This window comes from Gymnoscopelus microlampas (genome assembly GCF_963454915.1).
Source record: "Gymnoscopelus microlampas genome assembly, chromosome: 24".
Classification (NCBI taxonomy): Eukaryota; Metazoa; Chordata; class Actinopteri; order Myctophiformes; family Myctophidae; genus Gymnoscopelus; species Gymnoscopelus microlampas.
In genome coordinates, this window is record NC_139961.1 from 8,133,126 (window position 1) to 8,153,385 (window position 20,260).

Sequence of the window (20,260 nt, forward strand, 5' to 3'; positions counted from 1 at the left end):
GAACGGTCAAAAAAACAACAACGTTTCGGCCGATGTGGCCTTCGTCAGGTATACTGAGCTGAGTGAGGAGACAGGTATATAAAGAGACAAAAGAGGGCAGAATTCACAAATCACTGAGTGAAGGCACCCGGAGACAACGTCCCTATTTGGAATTCAGAGTCTATGACAGATCTATTGATAAGCCATTATTATTCCTATGTGGCCATCAGGAAAAAAAGGTGTCCATACCCTATACAAAATACCTGTCCACAATGTATGGAAATAAAGCTCCCTGAGCTACAGTATATACAGAGAGTCAACACAGTTAGATGTATACAAAAATGTAAAATGCAATAAAGCAATATAAAAAGACAAGACTAGTATATGTGACTGGGTACAATGCTTTAGGCAGCAAGGGGGCATATCTTATACAACCTTGTTGAACCAGAAACCTCAAAGCAGAGAGAATGTTACAGGAAAGGCTGGCTTGATGTCGAAGTCTGCCCATCAGTCAGTTTCACAGGGCACTGACGCTATCTATAATGCACAGGCTACTGATTTGGCCAATAGATTCATAGAAAGAGGGTACAAACAGGAATGGGTTGATGTCGCTTCTGATTGTTTTAAAGCCATGACGCAAGAGGAATGCCTCATACCTAAAATTTGACCTCAAAAGGCAAATTCCCCCTCTTGTGTCCTCAGGTACTCACCCATGGGGTTTGATAAAAAAAAAAAAGCAAAACACTGGCATATAATTCAATCAGACCCAAGACTCAATACTGTTTTTAAAGAAGCCCCAGCTGTGGTCTTTAAATGCCCTTCCAATTTGAGGGACCAGTTGGTGAGATCTTATACACCCGAACAGAAGCAAAGCACCTTTTTGTATAACATTCCCGATGGGAACAACAGGTGAAGTAGTTGTGCCCAATGCAGCTTCACGACCAAGTGTAAGACTTACACACACCCCCACAGTGGAAAATCTGTGAAGATCCGCGGTGTAATTACCTGTAGTACCAAAAATGTGGTGTACCTTATTAAATGTCCCTGTGGCTTGGGGTACGTAGGAAAGACCAACAGACCCCTTCACACCCGCATCAGCGAGCACCGCTTTAATATTAGATGCGGGGATGAAGGAAATCCTGTGTCTCTGCATTTTCAACAGGCAGGCCACAGCTCATTCCGTTATGTAGGCATTGAAAAGGTGACACAGCCCCCCAGAGGAGGCAATCAGGAGCGCCGCCTACTACAACAAGAAATATTTCATATTTACTATCTTAATTCTATGGCTCCTCATGGTCTAAACGAGGAATTCGACATCAAGCCTTTCCTGCAACATATATACTAGTCTTGTCTTTTTATATTGCTTTATTGCATTTTCTTTAGTGTATACATCTGACTGTGTTGACTTTTTTTCCTGATGGACACATAGGAATAATAGTGGCTTATCTATGGATCTGTCATAGACTGTCTCCTCACTCAGCTCAGTATACCTGAAAAGGCCACATCGGCCGAAACGCTCATTCATTAAATTATTGGGAGCATCAAGACGTGTGCGGGCCCTTTCATTTTGTTCACACTGTATTTAGTCGGATACATGACCCATTGAAATGTTTGGACGTGTACTTCCTAACCGCTTTCTATATACAGTAACATGAATTAAAACTCTGCAATTTAACCCAATGTGCAATGTACGACTGATCTGATCACTTTACAACGTTTGATGTTGCAATCTACCAAATACATTTATTATTATTATGTATTTGTCAAAAATATTGCACATTATATCAAGTACAAGCTCATGTTATGTCCATTACAGCTTACACACCAAGTGTTGTTCTTCAAAAAGAGCTAGGGAACAGGTCAAACTTTATACATTTTGTTTTCACATTGGCCCTCGATATATTTTCTTGGTATTAACTATAGCTACTTAAACTGTTGAATATTCATAAATGTCTTGGAAAAGCAACATCAAAAGTTAATTGTTGCTGCTGCTTAAACTTGGTATTCTATTTGAGGAGGCTTTATGTGACCCACATTCCACCTCAATGCTCTCTAGTCCAGTTGTGTCTGCAGCCTCTGCATCGCCCTGTGGTGACATGTATTTAATGATTTATTCTGGATGTGCACCATGGTGTGTGTCTCTATAGGCTCACACACCATTTACCCTCATGTATAAATTGATGGGTTTAAGGACCAATGACCTGTTGTATTGAAAGGATACTGAAACACTGAAAAAAATGGGGGATTATTCTATATAAAATATAACATCAAAACATCCCAGGTGGTTGGTTTTAGGTTGAAAACCACTAATGTAGCCAATAACATACAAGACATAATGTTGTTTAAAGCTGCACTATGTACCTTTTTTGTAATGAATATATCCAATCTGTATGGTAGAGTATGTGAATACACTATATCTTATACAATTAGGGTGGTTGTATTTTGTCTTCCTGCTCTTCTATTGAGACATTTAGATTGTGTCAAAGGTCATGTCTCTCTGACACAAATTTTGACCTGAAGGTCAAGATTCAATGTATCCCCTGAGCAAGCAGGCAGGTTCTATTAGCTCAATGGTAAAACAAAAAAAGGTAGAAGGTTAAAGTTACATAGTGCTGCTTTAATTGTATGATATTATTTACATATGATTATGTACAACAGGAGGCTGTTGACAGCTTGACTTCAGGAAAAAAGGATGCAGAAAAAAAAGGTGAGCTTTTTCTGTCCGTGGTACAATTCAAACAGTGTGTAGGTTGTTGACTGGTCAAACCTTTTGTTTGCTAGTGTGTACATCAATATCTTATCCCAAAATATAAATACAGTTGTTACAGTACTATTCAGGTTGGGATGTAGCAATGTAGACAGCTTTATGTTTGTTTGATATGACATAATTGCCTGTGATGCATTTAACTCAACTGTCTTTTTCTCTTGCAAACAGCACATTTTGTGATCCAGAACAGGGCAGACTTGATTCAAAAGGTTTCTATGGTCATGCCTATAGTAGACAGACTAGGAAAAATGGTCCCTCCTGAGCTCTATGCCACGATTAAAGCTGAGAAGACAAGCATGGCGCAAATGAGGGAACTGTACACAGCCAGGCTAGATCCAGGTGGAACTAATACCAGAGCAGCGTTTTACAGTGCCCTTGAACAACATGAGCCCCACCTGTTGGAGAGCCTTGGTAAGAACAGATGTAACTGAATTACTTTGACCCCCACCCTTTTTATCATTCATACTTTAGTTACTATCAGGTACATTACTAGACACACCTGGTAACAAGGAGTAATTTTGATGCAGTCAGTTCAACAATATTTCATCAATATTTACAGATGTTTAGCCCAAATCATATTTTAATGAAGTCGAGGACATAATAAACATGATGTTGCACTATGTTTGTGTTTTTTCTGTGTTTTGGTATTTTGAACATGATTTCCTCGACTATGACATCACAGGACAGAATAACAGTCTTCCTGGACTACAATGTACTACAGCCCATGTTTCATGTAGCTCCAGTCAGACTGGCCCCTCCAGCTGATGTCAATCACCTTGTAGGAGCCAAATGGGGTTTATATTTGTATTCCTGCACTGGATTGGATTATTGATTTGTGATAGATGTAGGCACTTTGATGGTCTCTGTGGGTGGCCTTCAGCAGGTTACAAATAATGGTCCTCTCACCTGAAGTCTGGTTTGACCGTGAGGGTAGGGTGAGGTCAGACAGATATTTTTTTGTTGACCGCATTTTGCTCACCATTTAATTAATATATTTGCACATATTTATTACATATTTATTGGACATTATATTGTAATATTTGGTGACACTGAAGTAAAGCATTTTTAAACTTGAGCTTTCGTTTGGACTTGAGTCCTTTTAGTTCGCGCGTCATACAAGTTTCTATCTCCCAGGCTTAGTCTGCCGGCTGATCAATTTAATGGGGATCACTATCAGCCAGAACACACCATGTTAAAAGTGCTCTAAGGTGTCAGTTACCTTATCTAGCAGCACCTCCACAGTGAAGGGCACCATGACACTCCCACAATAACTTATGACGATATGTAAACACCATCTAACATCATTGATATTTGCACACATGATAAAAAATATTATTTAACCTAATACAGGTTAAAACACATAATGAACTAAATAAATTCAAAACAAAAGCCAAACTAACAAAAACCCTTCCGTCTCACCCCTCTCTCTTCCCTGATGACTTGGTATTTGACAGTTGAAAGGTACAGTCACACAGTCACGGCAGAATGCCACATCTGATCAGTCCATGTGGCACTTCTATTCCTCCCATTTCCGTCTCTTTCTTTGTCATCTTCCGGGACTTTGAGAAACTGGTGCAGGGCAGTGCCAACAAAGTCCTGGTTTTTGACTAGTGCTATTTGTAGAAGTGAGGACAGAGGAATTTACTCTAGCAACATGGAAACATATGCACGTGCAAAATAAGATTATCCATATTATCCTGCAATTTGAAAACATTAGCACACCTTAACAATCATCATTACATCATTATGAATAGTATCAACAAAATTTAACCCCAGCTATGCCTATTCTGGGGAGAACATTCGCCAAAAATAGCCGATCTACAAGCTCACAACGCAACGTGTGGTGAGCTTGCAGATTGTCTATTTTTCTCAAAGAGATTTGGTGTTGGCAGAAAAAAGCGTCCAAGAAAACGTTGGTCCATTTTTACTGAGAATAGAGGGTTTAAGACAAGTGCATGTGAATGACATCAATAATTATGAATGGCAGATTCATATGGTAGAAGGGTGCAATTTATGACAAATAAAGCACTGCATGAGATGTTTTGTTTTTTGTAGCCCACGTTTGTATGTGAAACTGAATAATTAATACAAACTTCTAATTTATTTGGGATTAATACTTTTTCATTCTGCTATTCTATATTATGCTCACATAAGATATTCAGATGAGTAAACTGTACAAATTATTCAGGCCATTCAACAACAATAACAATGTTTGCATTGAAATACAAGCGCATGTGTGTGGCCGTTTGTTTGGGATCGTCTGCCTTGTATTCACCCTGCATATGGAGCGCTGGATCACTAAAAGAAAACTACAAGTGAAAACCCGCCCAGTGGAGTGAATGCATGACGCATCTGTCCCATTGGTTGGTGCCTATCACTGCCGGTCATAGTTCATACTGTAGTTGAACCCGATGCGTCTGACTTCACGCTAGTGCACGCGCATCAGCTCCGTCAACGCATCGGGACGGTCTTCCCGTTTTTTTCCCATATAATAGGAGTGGATGGAACCTCCGCCCACCAAACGCATATGTGTGACCGGACCTTTAACAAGGTGATTGACTGGAGGGGAAGGTCTGACTGGAACTACAGGAAACATGGGCTGTAGTCCAGAAAGAACTGACATTCTGTACTATTATGTCATAGTTGAGGAAATCATGTTCAAAATATCAGAACACAAAAAAACATCATGTTTACAGTATTATGTCCTCAACTAAATTAAAATATGATCTGGGTGCAATATTGTTGCCCTTATTTGGAGCGTCTGTTCTCAAATAAATGAATAGAAATCATCTAATTTTGAAGTAATGTCACTTTAGTGGTCCAGGATATCCAAGATAATCCAAGATTATATCAACTCACTTCATTACCCCTCTTCTTATGCAGGAGCTGTACTTCCATCAGAAGACTCAGCTAACAGTGGTGAGTTATGAAACATTTGATTTAACTGCCAACCTTCTAGAGAGTAGTATGAAAGTTACAGCTTAAACATGATGGAGAGAAGTAAGAAAGTCTTTATTAAGAGTTTTAACATGATGGAGAGCAGTAAGAAAGTCTTTATTAAGAGTTTTAACATGATGGAAAGCAGTAAGAAAGTCTTTATTAACAGCTTTAACATGATGGAGAGCAGTAAGAAAGTATTTATTAACAGCTTTAACATGATGCAGAGCAGTAAGAAAGTCTTAATGAGCAGCTTTAACATGATGCAGAGCAGTAAGAAAGTATTTATTAACAGCTTTAACATAATGGAGAGCAGTAAGAAAGAAAGGCTTTAGTCACAGCTTTGCGATAATGGACAGCAGGCCTCCAAACTGGTTTGATGAATGGAATTGAAAGCTGGTAACATCTTACCAGGAGCCGGAACAAAAACAAAAACATAATCAATTGTTCTGAGAGGAAACTGCACTGAAAGTCAATTGTCGGTCAAAAATAGGATTTTACGTAAAAATTATCACAGTTTCTGAACATCAAACACAAATAAATAGTAATAAAATAGAAACAGTTAACAAGATATAAGCAGTTAACAAATGAGTTAACGACTCATCTGGGGCACGGCATTCCGTAGCAGCTAGGTTGCAATAACAACGGATATATAAACAAACGCACATGTGTGAGAACGTACTACAACCAACAACAGCATTTCACAATTGCCATACAATCCACATCCATTTTAGCTGCTACAATAATAAAAAATGAAAACCGGACTTACCAAAATGACTGTATCTGCCGTGTCTCTCGTTAAACAAAATAAACAACAATAAATCCAGCTGTTGGTCAATAACACAAGGCTAGACTACTCGCTCTCGCTGTCATTGTCCTCCTCATTTATTATGTTCACCCTGCCTTCTTTTTGGTTAGCGTTAAGAAAGACGTTGGTGCATCAATGTGGGAAGGATGCAGATTTGACCGGGGAAACACTCCTCATTACGTGCCCACCATGCCAGTGAGTTTTGCATCGTAGTATTTGGGGTGATTGTGCGTAATCCTGTACCTCATCTGCAGCCGCTTTGGCTCTCCTTTGCTCTGTGCTTTCGTAATGAGGTCCAAACAGCTCTACAAAGTCACTCTCCAGTCTAGCCTTTTTTCCACGTGGAGTCTCCGGTTCCGCTCCAACGCTGTCCTTGATGTCTGAGGTGGCATCATCATCTATGGTGAAAACTAAGACACATTAATGACGTTGTATTTTTTAACTATTCATCTCGTCCTACTTAGATACAATTATTTACAATATAGTGAGAAAATAGGGATACAGGATTGCCATTGTTATTCGCTAACACAATGAGTGGGTTATTTCACCTTCGGAGATCAACACAGTCAACCATAATTGAATGTACCGTAGATCCTCTCGGTGACGGAACACGGTAGAGAGAGTCACAGAGTTCAACCGAAAGACGCAGCGCAGCTGAAGATGGTGAGCCACGGAGCCCCCTCGCGGTTTGTGTTGTAGAGGTAATTTGGTGTAGAGGGAAAGGGGGAGGGGAACAATTGTAGATCCCCTGAGGGACTCTGGTCATCTAGGGTCTAAATGGAAGCATTCTTGACTATGGACTGAAAATAGTCTGGAACGTACACCAACACTTGCTTAAAAGGCCTAAGACAAAACCTCTTAAGCATTCTGATGAAAAGAAGCGATGGACGTGGACTTGATCCGATGTGATATAATTTATTAAGCAACGTCTGGCAGTACAGACCTTTTAAAAATAGGAAATTTTTTACCATTACAATCTAATTCATTTATTAATTGATTGATTGATTCATTAATTTTAACGTGGGGTTGTATATCGGCCCTTTGAACAATATGGTTACATTCATCACATACATGCAATGTAATTTAAGGCTTTAATGTATATTGAGTTTACCCAATTTTTAACAAAAACATATATGATTTAATAAGTTATATTAACTTAATACAAGTTTTAACGGCACAAAGCGTCAGTGTCACTGCTAGTCTACATCCGACGCAGTTGTCATTTCCACATCCAGTACCAAATGTACTTGCACCCATATGTGCACCATGGGAGAAAGTGACCTATTATGGAGCACACTTTCCACTATCAAAATCCATCCAAATTCAACACATCACGCGCATTAAATGTGGTAGATTAGAGATACAACCCCGCCCAAAGCTGACAGTCACTCACAGTCATGCGGGCGGTGCATAGAGCGGCCAGGGCTTATAAGTAAAGCAAGCACTCCCCTTACCTTGTTTTGCTATGCACCAAATAACCTATCTATGACAAAACGTTCCACCTCCTGCAATGTTTGATTGTTATATTGTATGTAAAAATAATTAGCCATTTCTTGTCAGTGTATTTTTTCAATACAACATTTAAAAAAAAATTAGGTCAGGGTGTGTGAGCCTACAGAGCAGGGGTGGGCAACTTTGATGATGGAGAGGGTATATTTATATAAACTATATTTCAACACTCACTCCAGAGGGCCACATTGCATATACTGTCAGGCAGACACCTCTTATCTCCGTATTTTAACTTTTTCCGTAAATGAATCACCATTCTATGTCACACAAAAGTAGCACAAATATCCGATCTGCGGTTTTAGAACTGTTGTTTAAATATGTCAATAATTCATCTGATCTCAAATGGAAGATTACTACATAATCCTACCACTGTTAAATGGTAACAAGCGCAGACAAACAATCGTCCTTTTAACTTTATAATAATAATAATACATTTTATTTATAACGCACTTAACATTCTCACGAATCTCAGAGTGCTACAGATTAAAAGCAGAGCATAAAAACAGCATAGGCAACAAAATAATTACAATAGACCCAACCAGGCTAAACTAAAGGGCCAACATTTAGAACTTAAAACTCAATACGAAAAACAAAGTCCATGAAATTTTAGAAAAATGCTTTAAAAGGTAGGTTTTTAGTCCATTTTTCAGAATGATCAAGTCCTCTCTTTTGAGGACCACATATACCATAAGATGCACTTACTGAGGCTGTCTGTTTTTTTCTTTTTTTTCTTTCTTTTTTTTTATGTCATTTAGAAACTCAACAACTCAAGTCTAATCTTCAGCAGGAGTCCAAGTGTTTGGAAGAGTGGAATGAAATCAGTCAAACTCAAAACAAACCTCTTAATCAAATCTTCACAGAGGTCTATATCACAAAGGAAGAGAGTGGCGAGGTCAGTAATGAACATGAGGTCAGTCAGATTGAAACAGCATTTAGGAAACCATTCAGACCAGAAGCACCAATCAAACTTGAAGACATCTTTAAGCCTTTACCTGGAGAAGATAAAATCAGAACAGTGATGACGAAGGGAGTGGCTGGCACTGGTAAAACAGTCTCAACTCAGAAGTTCACTCTGGACTGGGCAGAAGATAAAACCAACCAGAATATCCACTTTGTGTTTCCATTCACTTTCCGAAGGTTGAATTTGGTGAAGGATGTGAAGTACAGTTTGATGGAACTTCTTCAACACTTTTTTGGTGAAATCAACACAGCAAGAATCTGCAACAAAGAGACCCAAACTGTGTTCATCTTTGATGGATTAGATGAGAGTAGGTACCCTCTACACTTCCGGAAGAATGCCATCTGGACTGATGTCACGAAGCCAACATCAGTGGACGTGCTACTTACAAACCTCTTTGTGGGAAACCTGCTTCCCTCTGCCCGCATCTGGATAACCACAAGACCTGCAGCCGCCAAACTGATCCCTTCTGTTGACAGGGTGACAGAGCTGAGAGGGTTCACTGACCCCCAGAAGGAGGAGTACTTCAAAAAGAGATTTATTGATGATGAGTACAAGGCCACAACAATCTCCTCACACATCAAAAAATCACAAAGCCTCCACATCATGTGTTACCTTCCAGTCTTCTGTTGGATCGCTGCGACAGTTCTAGAGAATATCTTGAGAATAGAGAAGGATGGTGCACTGCCGGAGACCCTGACTGCGATGTACATCCACTTCATAGTGGTTCAGTTCAATCATCAGAATGCCAGGATGGACGGAGATCAGAGAAATTTGGACTTGAATCCAGAGAATATTAAGGCTATTCTGGCTCTGGGAAAACTGGCGTTTGAACAGCTGAAGAAAGGCAACCCCATATTCTATGAATCAGACCTGAAAGAGTGTGGCATTGATATCAAAGATGCCTCAGAGTACTCAGGAGTGTTCACACAGATGTTCAAAAAGGAGTGTGGGTTGCACAACGTCAAAGTGTTCAGCTTTGTTCATCTGAGTGTTCAGGAGTTTCTGGCTGCTCTATATGTCTTTCTCTCATTCAAGAATGATGGTCTCAACCTAATGTCACAAACAACCTCCAAGTTGTCCAATCCATTTAGATTTAAGAAGAACCTTTACCAGAGTGCTGTAGATGAGGCCTTAAAGAGTCCAAATGGACACCTGGACTTGTTCCTACGTTTCCTGCTGGGCCTCTCAGTGGAAACCAATCAAACTCTCTTAAAAGTTCTGTTCAAACAGCAAGATAATAGTTCACAGACCAACCATGAAACAGTCAAGTACATCAAGAAGAAGATCAGGGAGAATCTCTCTCAAGAGAAAGCAATCGGTCTGCTCCACTGTCTGAATGAGCTGAATGATCATTCTCTACAGGAGGAGATCCAACAGTACATGACCTCGGGAAGTATCTCCACAGACAAACTTTCTCCTGCTCAGTGGTCAGCTTTGGTATTCATGTTGCTGTCATCAGGAAAGGAGCTGGACGTGTTTGACCTGAAGAAATACTCTGCTTCAGAAGAGGCTCTTCTAAGAATGCTGCCAGTGGTCAAAGCCTCCAAAAGAGTTCTGTAGGTGAACTAACACATGAATAAATATTATATCATTTTTCTTTTAAAGGAAAGAAAATAGAAACATCTAATTGTAGCGCTATTTTTTCTTTAGGCTGAGTGGCTGCAACCTCTCCGAGAGATGCTGTGAGGAGTTATCGTCAGTTCTCACCTCCAACTCTAGTCTTATAGAATTGGACTTGTCTAATAATGAGCTGCAGGATTTAGGCATAATGAAGATTTGTGTTGGACTGGCGAGTCCAAACTGTAGACTAGAGACCCTCAGGTCAGTATTCCTTAACCTTTTATATAAAGCCATTTTATGTACCCATTTTAATTACTTCCTGTCAAACGCAAACGTCATCATGATATAAGCAAGAACTTATGAATACATCTTGCTTTCATTCACCTGTGTGATTCCCATAGGCTGCATGTTCCTCCAAACACACCTGATTTTAATTACAGGGCTACTCCTTTTTGAATCTCATTCAAGATGACGTCCAGATGGTTTATTACTAGTTTTAAACTTAAACAATCTAAAATATGTATCTGAAAACATTTAAGCTAGAAATAAGCGATAATAATAATAATAGATCTTTATTGTCCACAAGTGGAAATTTGTCTTTGGCTCACCAGACACTATACAGACATAGACAAACAACATTAGAGGTACAGCACAGCAGTGAGGATCACATCATAGAAATACACAAAACACCATCGCTAATAAAAGAAAGAAAAGGAGAGTAGACCCACATTAGGAACCTGTTTCATGATCATCATCGCCCTCATTTCATCATTATCATCATCATCATCATCATCATCATCACCACCATGCAGCAGGTCATTCTGTCGAGTTAAGAATGCTGACTGCTCTGGGGACAAAAGACTTCTTATAAATATTTTTGGTCGCTAGGGGAACTCTGTAGCGCCTGCCAGAGTTCAGAAGCTCAAACTCTCTAGAAAGAGGATGGGAGCCATCGGCTGTGATGCTCAGAGCTTTCCTCCTCACTCTCTCCCTGTACAATAGGCTCAAGGCCTTTTGGGGCTTGCCAATGATTTTGCTAGCCATTGACACAATCCTAGACAGTTTTTTTTTTTTTTTTTTTTTTTACTTTCCCACACTTTTACTCCGACGATTTGGGTACCCCAATATACACGCGCCCACGCTGGGCCCCGTGCGCGGCTGGGGTGTAGCCCCCCGCAACTCTAGTATATATATACTAAATCAAGCAACTTAAAAACGTAAATGGACCCCTGGCGCTCTCTCTCTCTCTCTCTCTCTCTCTCTCTCTCTCTCTCTCTCTCTCTGTGTAGGTTGTCAGGCTGTATGGTCTCAGAGAAAGGCTGTTCTTATCTGGCCACAGCTCTGAGATCCAACCCCCATCTAAAAGTGTTGGATATAAGCTACAATCACCCAGGGAAATCAGAAGACACGCTGCGCTCTGCTGGACAACTGCAGACCCTCAGGTAGGGAGAGACTTGCTGCCAGTCAGTGCAAAAGTTCTTAGTTGTTTAAGAGTAGTGAAATCACACTGTGATGCTGTATAGGGCCTGGCAAAAAAAAACAAAAGGGGGCGTCAACATGTGTCACTTGGTAGCGGAGGTTATGTAGGGGGTCAGAGACTACATAATAATGATGCTATTCTTACAGATAGACGTGGATCACCTGTTTTTTGACGGAGGTTTAAACAGTGACTCTTCCGAGCTATTACATACTTTATTGAATTACGATGGTGCAGACTTGCTCAGTTTATAAATCCCATAACAGACGACATATCTTGAAATATCAACATTGTTCGTTTTTTTAAACGGCCACATTAATTCATCATACAAGACATGTGTCGTGAACAGTGTTGCCGGATTTTGCGAGAGAAATAAGCAACCAGGTCTATGAAAAGAAGTGACTATTATAGGCCACATGAGCACTTTAAACCTATATGCACCTTTATGCATACAAGCTCACAACAAATAAAAAGCAATCGCAATCCCTTCATTTAATTCAGTATGCCTGCTTTTCTCTTTTCTCTGTCACCCCCTCTCCCTATAAACAGCTTTAACTTACATCTTAGGATAAGCCATATTCTTCATGCAACACATTTAAGTTTCACCTTTCTCAGACCATTGTCAACATTGCTCTGAAGCATTTTGTCACTGAACAGTTTTAGGCTACGGGCTGACTGTCACACGCTCTCTCTTGTCTCGATATTAAGCACCACATTAATCTAAGCATATGCTGCCTGGCAGCTGCTGCTATCCAAAGTGACGGACTGACTCTCTCTGGTTGAAATCAATGCTCAACGTCATGGCGCTATCCGGTAAAATTACTATGTGTTTTTACTTTAGGGAAAATGTTATTCTCCCAGCACATTCGCAAAAATTACTAGGTAGCTTGCCGTACATTTAGTTGCCATAATATGTTGAGCGTGAGGTCATTTTTATCCATCCCGTTCACTATGTAGTCGGCAAATAAGTAAATGTTTACAAACACAGACCACCATCATACCCCCTAGTCTAAAGTGCATCTTTATATACTCTCTGACCCCCAACATGGCTGCAGTCTCAAGCGAACTTGAGCCACTAGAGGCACGTGCCGAACGTTGCAAAGTTCGCTTGTGCCTACTCAGCCCCGTCCGAGTTATTTACCGATAGACTCAGAATAGTAAATGATGTTGTGGGGACTGCGTTTGCTCCAACTGCCACTCAAAGTGACTACTGGCCGATCACAGCGCGTCTTTCCCGGAACTTACCCAACTCTCAACTTCCGGTCCCCAACCACAGTGCACTTACATAGCTTGCATGTGCCACGCCCCCTTGCTGACGACACGTTGCCACGCATTATAGTAGTATTTAATGTTTAATGGCATAAATCTTCATTATCTATCATTGTTTCTATTATCAAATAGAATATACAGGCTTGACTTTGTCTCTCCTTCACCCCCAGTGTTCACCATGGCGGAGAGTGCAGGCTGCAACCAGGTGTGCGGAAGTGTAAGTGTTTACTCTGTTTCAATCATGAAATCAAAGCAGCACACATATGTAGAACAGCTCACATAAACAGCAGCATGTGACTTTCACTTAACATAACTGTAATGTTTTTATATTAACAAAAACATTCATTATATTACCTGGGGTTTATTACATAACACAATCTAGTTTTGGATGAACCCTGCCTAGCAATGGTGTCCAGGATTCTAGAATTATACACTAAGTACCTACTGTACTTCTCAGAGCTTTCAGCATTTCCTATCTGAATGTAAACTCTCTAGCCTGTAAGAGCACACCAAATAGGAGTGATTCAATTAAAGATAGCCTCTCTCTAATTAAACAAATGTTGATGTGGGTCATTGTGGTCTTGTATATCGCATAATGTTATCCGCTCGACACTATCACGCAACGAAAAATAAACCAGGTTGGCATGGCACAGGCTCGGAAAGGCTTCCCTTGCAACATTTTGCAAAATCGATGGATTTAAGAACTATGAAGGGTGCACATTGACACCATGCCAGTGGTGTAAAGCAGGGGTTCCCAAAGTCGGGGTCGCGACCCCAAGTGGGGTCGCGGGACACTGACCGTGGGGTCGCGAAATTATTTTGGTCGCGACCCCATTTGGGGTCGCGAGACACTGACAATGGGGTCGCGAAATTATTTTTGTTAATTAAAAATATTTTACACTGAAATAGTATATATTAACCATAACTGTTACAAAGTTTTAAATAAAGAATGTAAGGTTAAGATGATGCAATGTAGAATGTGTGGAATCAACATGAAAGGAAAAAAGTCGTGTTGTCTTTCTTTTTTTCCCCGCAACCTGTGAGGTAATTAAGGAGCGACAGGCCGCAGCTGCAACAAGGCACAGAGAGCGAGTGCGGAGGTCAGCTCACGTTGTGTTGTTGCGGAGTGATTTTGTGTACGCAATTAACACAAATCAAAAGGCTTTAAGCCAGCATAGTTGTGATAAAAATGAAACGTTGGTTAATACCGGCCAAAGATAAAGAGAAGCCACAAGAGGAGAGTGGCGAAACAATTCCACCGTCAAACAGCCCCAGCCCCAGCCCCAGCCCAGCAGAAGAGAGCACACCCCAGGGAGGAGACCGGGGTGTGGGTAAAACAAAGGAGAAGCAGCCCCCTGACAAGCCTTCCTCCAAAAAGATAAGAAAAAGACAGCAGCCTCTCCAGTCTTCCTCACAGAGGAAAAGAGTATATCGAGAGGACTATATCAAATATGGATTCACATACAACCAAAAAGAACAACAGCCCCAATGTGTTATTTGTAATTATTTGCTTGCACATGAAAGCATGAAGCCTACAAAAATGCTACGACATTTAACAACTACTCATGCCGAGTACGCTGATAAACCAGTGGAATTCTTTCGCCGAAAACAACGAGCGTTGCTCGGCGAAAAGGAGACCATGACAAAACAAACTAAAATCTCGGCCAAAGCCCAAATGGCATCATATGAGGTTGCATACTTAATTGCACAGACAAAAAAGCCACATACAATTGGGGAAATCCTTATTAAACCCTCTGCTATAGTTATGAGTCGGATTATGCATGGTGATAAATTTGCCAAGGAGCTGGATACAGTGCCCCTGTCTGATAACACCATTAGCAGGCGCATCACTGACATGGCACAGGACGTTAAGTGTCAACTGACTGACAGAGTGAAGAAATCAAAATATGCTTTGCAGTTAGATGAGTCCACAGATATTGCAAACTGTGCCCAGCTGCTTGTATTTGTGAGATACCGTTTTGAAGGAAAACTGGAAGAGGAGCTGCTCACTTGCACTACGCTGGAGGGAACGTGTACAGGCGAGGACATTTTCACAAAACTTGACAACAAGCTAAAAGAAGAGGGACTGTCTTGGGATGATTGCATCGGGGTTTGTACAGACGGTGCGGGGGCCATGATGGGGAATAGGACGGGACTGAAAGCTAGAGTCTTAAAAGTGGCTCCTCACATAAAGTTTACGCACTGCATTATTCACAGAGAGGCTCTTGCAAGCAAAACACTCGAACCAGAGCTTAAAAGTGTTCTTGATACTGCGACGAAAATGGTCAACTTTATAAAATCACGTCCACTCAACACCAGGCTATTTGCAACTCTCTGCAACGAACTGGGCTCGGAGCACGAAGGCCTGCTGTTCCATACTGAGGTGAGATGGCTGTCCAGGGGAAATGTTCTCACCCGCGTGTTTGAGCTGCGGGATGAGGTGCGCTTATTTCTGATGGAGAAAGCACCAGAGCTGGCTGAGCACCTGACTAAACCTGAATGGGTAGCAAGGCTGGCGTATTTATCTTGCATATTTGATAAACTGAATGGACTTAATCTGTCCTTGCAAGGTGACAACACAAACATCCTTTCCCTGAGTGACAAAATCCATGGATTCACAAGGAAACTCGAGCGGTGGACTGCGCGAGTTGAAATGGGCACGATTGATATGTTTTCTGAGCTTCATGAATTCATGGAGGAAAATGAACTAAGTGTTAACATTGTGAAGCGCTCTATCACTGCTCACCTGCGAGCCCTCCAGGAACGTTTTCACAAATATTTCCCAAAGGAAACAGCACCAGAACAACATGACTGGATAAGATCACCATTCACTGTGACCGCTGCGCAGCACCTGTCATCCGACGTGGAGGACGCACTTGATGAGCTGTCAAGTGATCGGACCTTAAAGACAGCGTTTGGTACTATGCCGCTTGCCGAGTTTTGGATTTCAGTCGAGAGGGAATACCCACAGCTATACAAGGCTGCAATGGACGTACTGATACAGTTTGGATCTACGTACTTATGTGAAAAGACTTTCTCAGCACTGACTTACATTAAAAATAAGTACAGGTCGAAATTAAACGTGGAAGATGATCTCCGAGTGGCCGTCTCTCAAATTAAACCCAGAATGGACTTGTTGTGCTCCCAGCATAGTGCCCACCCATCTCATTAGGTACTGTAAATGTGATTGATTGAATTCTATCTATAATATTAACAAGATTATTAACAGTACAAGCTGCAGCTGTACTGAAACGTCAAACTAAAAGTATAACACAATTTACACATAAAAAAATCATTGTGGTCTGTTCACTGTTGTACTTGGTTAATAGTAAATAAATTACTTATATACTGTAAAAATATTTTGGTTATGTGTGCTATTTTTGTTTGTGTCATTATGCCTATGTGTTGAGAATAGCCCTAGGCTTACATGTGCGCTCAAATGCGCACCAAACGTGTTTAAGTTTATGTTCATAAATGTCAAAACTTCTATACTGCATATTTGATAAACTGAATGGACTTAATCTGTCCTTGCAAGGTGACAACACAAACATAAAACCGAAATAAAGTCACAAAAAAAGTAACTTTATCCGCGGGAGACCCGAAAAAAAATCATATTTGATAAACTGAATGGACTTAATCTGTCCTTGCAAGGTGACAACACAAACATAAAACCGAAATAAAGTAACAAAAAAAGTAACTTTATCCGCGGGAGACCCGAAAAAAATCGCACGCGCGCTGCGCGCGCGTGCATGTGTCCCGTGTCGGGGTCGCGAGTCAATAACGGCCTTATTTTGGGGTCGCGGGCTGAAAAGTTTGGGAACCCATGGTGTAAAGTAACTAAGTATGTGTACTCAAGTACTGTACTTGAGTACAATTATTAGATATTTGTACTTTACTGGAGTACTTCCAATTTCCAGTACTTTTACTTCTACTCCACTACATCTCAGATATTGTACTTTTGCTCCACTACAATTATTTGAAAACCCTAGGTTACAACTGTAACCCAGGTTTTATTAGTAATGTAAGAATGGTACTTACTATGGGATATCATCGCCCTCTAGCGATGCCACAGAGCAAACACACCGATCTCCCGAGCTACAATCTTCACAGATGATTGGAAAAGGGTCAGTGTGACTTAAAAAAACGACGACCGGTTGGAGTATAAATACTCTTACGTCATACAAGCTCGACCTCGGAACCTTCTACTCTGCATGCTAGCTTGCACTCAGAGGGGGTTTAACGTAAGTACCATTCTTACATTACTAATAAAACCTGGGTTACAGTTGTAACCTAGTGTTAGTTATGTCGTAAGTTCCAGAATGGTACTTACTATGGGACACATACACGTCCCCCGGGGGAGCCCATAGTCACACCAACCCCACCCAATGCCACCCAAGGCCACAGGTCAAATCCTCGACTTGACCATGGCCTACAGGCAGCCCATGACCCCACAGGATCATGGACCCTAGCCACCAGCCCAGACAACTCCAGTCTGACTGATAAGTGGCAGGGAAACCAAGGCCTCCTCCTCCTAGGACCTTGTCTATCAGGTCCCGAGAGGGCAAGAAATGCCAGTCAGACTCACACAGAGAGAACAAGCCCCTAGGCCTGTCTCACCATCTGTATGTCTGGAACCAGCCACTGCGTAAAAGTGGTGAAGAATGCACGCCCTCAGGCCCTGCATTCACAACCTACCTCGGCGCAGACGCCACACCCAAGACCGTGTGTGCCATCTCAGATGCCGCCACGTAGAAAGACACAAATGTCAATGGTGACGACCAGTTGGCAGCCGAGCACACGTCCTGCAGCGACACCCCTTTGTAAAGGGCCCACGATGCAGACATGCCCCGAGTAGAATGTGCTCTCAGTCCCACCGGGACAGCAGTGCCACTACTCCCATACGCCAACCGAATCGCTTCCACGATCCATCTGGACAGAGTCGGTCTAGCCACCGCCGCCCTGCGGCCTCGGCCGTAGGAGACGAAAAGCTGAGGCGACTCACGACCAGCCACCGTCATCTGACAGTAGAGCTTTAACGCTCTCACTGGGCAGAGACAATGCAACCGTTTATCCTCTTCTGAGGCAAACGGTGGAGGATGAAAAGCCCCCAGCTCCACAGGAGCTCTGGCGACCACACCGGTTTTGGACACATATGCCAAATTGGGTTTCAACAAAACCCTCTGGCCATCATCCGAGAACCGCATGCAATCCTCACTCACAGAGAGCGCTTGCATGTCGGAACACGTTTCGCCGTGCAAAGGGCCAAAAGGAGCGCCGTCTTGAGACTAACAATGCGCAGACACGCCGTCTCAAGAGGCTCAAATGGCGGCCTACACAGTGCCTCCAGCACCAAGGCTAGGTCCCATCTAGGAAATAAAGGTCTGTTCACTGGCCTAGCCCGCTTGGCACCGTTCATAAAACGGCGCACCAACTGGTGCTTGCCCACCGACTCGCCATGGTAACCGTCATGGCACGCGGAGATGGCAGCCAGGTACACCTTTATCGTGGAGAAGGCCAACCCCTGATCCAATCTGTCTTGCAGATAAGTCAGAACGGCCACCACTGACGCCTGGGAAGCCTCCACTTGAGGAGACTGCTCCAGGCACCAAGTCTCGACCTCCACGCGCCCCACGCTGATGCCACCAGCAGAACCCTCCCCCCCTGAGTCCTGATCCGTTCCGGAGTTGGACGGATCAGCTCCAGGGGTGGAAACGCGTAAAGCAGCGCGCTTGGCCAAGCGTGGGCTAGAGCGTCTATTCCCAGGGACTGGCTCTGCATCCTGAGTGAGAAGAATCACTGACTCTTCACGTTCTCCCTGGATGCAAACAGATCGATCTGCGCCCGGCCAAACCGGGCCCAGATCAGATCCACTGCCCTCTGGCAGAGCGACCATTCCCCGCACCGGGGCCCCCCCCTGGACAGCAGGTCCGCCCCGCTGTTCAGATGGCCCGGTACATGAACGGCGCGCAAGTGCGCCAAGCGTTGTACGCTCCAGAGCGTCATTTTGCTGGCTAGTCCGTCCAATACAAGGGAACCCAATCCTCCTTGTTTGTTGACATAACACATGTCAGGGTTAACCCTGTTGTCCGTTCTGACCAGAACATGACAACCTCTGATGCGGCTCTCGAAGTGTTTGAGAGCGAGGAAGACCCCCAGCAGCTCCAGGTAGTTGATGTGTGCTCCCCTCTGGGAGGAGTCCCACACACCCCGGGCTGAGTAGCCTTCGTGAACAACCCCCCCAACCTGAGAGGCTGGCGTCTGTGGTAATCACTTTCCAAGATGTTATGGCGCCTATCTTGACCCCCTCGGACAAGAAGGTTGCCTGCGCCCACGGTTGGAGTGACGACACACACTGTGCTGACACTACCACCTTCCGAGAGCCCATGGAGTGCGGAATCCTGAGAGACCGCATCCATCTCTGGAAAGGTCTCATGTTGAGCCTGCCTAGCTGAATCAGGCTCACGGCCGAGGCCATGAGTCCGGCAGCCTGCATGCATGTTCTGTACGTGACCGTGCGCCCCAGGCGCATGGACCTCACGCAAGCCAGAAAGCCCGCTATTCTGTCCTGAGACAGACGCGCTACCATCCTGGTGGAATCCAAGGATATCCCCAGGAGGTGGTTTGTTGGGACGGAACCAAAACGCTCTTCTGAACGTTGATTGTGAAGCCCAGGGACTGTAGGTGCGCAATTGACAGAGCCGATTCTCAGTTCTATGTAATGTGGGTTTATAAGTTCTATTCATATTGTTAATGTGTTCAACTAATTAATCATTCAATTGAATAGATGAAGTATATTCTTCTCCTTATGTGTGCAGGAGCCAAAGACTGCATATTAGGTGGTTTTGTTATTGTTACAAAGCTCCTGTAAGCTACAGATGTTTACATAGTTTCCTTATCTCTAAGTCCAGCAGAGATTGCTGTGTCTTTCTTTCTCTGCTCTGCCTGCTAACTTCAAGTACTGAGTACTCATAGTAGTCTAATACTTTTGAGTAC

The 20,260-nt window shown here is 42.7% G+C and overlaps 1 protein-coding gene across 8 annotated transcripts in view; it reads left to right on the forward strand.

The window, feature by feature from the left end:
- LOC311040405 (protein NLRC3-like) overlaps positions 1-20,260 on the forward strand; it is a 37,382-nt gene that overhangs the window by 7,385 nt on the left and 9,737 nt on the right. For all 8 annotated transcript variants that reach the window (XM_084050665.1, XM_084050664.1, XM_084050666.1 and 5 more), the window contains 7 exons: positions 2,638-2,686; positions 2,915-3,157; positions 5,630-5,665; positions 8,756-10,517; positions 10,612-10,782; positions 11,811-11,963; positions 13,438-13,484. In XM_084050665.1, the coding sequence (XP_083906791.1) occupies positions 2,638-2,686; positions 2,915-3,157; positions 5,630-5,665; positions 8,756-10,517; positions 10,612-10,782; positions 11,811-11,963; positions 13,438-13,484 (2,461 nt within the window). The remainder of the gene's footprint in view (positions 1-2,637; positions 2,687-2,914; positions 3,158-5,629; positions 5,666-8,755; positions 10,518-10,611; positions 10,783-11,810; positions 11,964-13,437; positions 13,485-20,260) is intronic.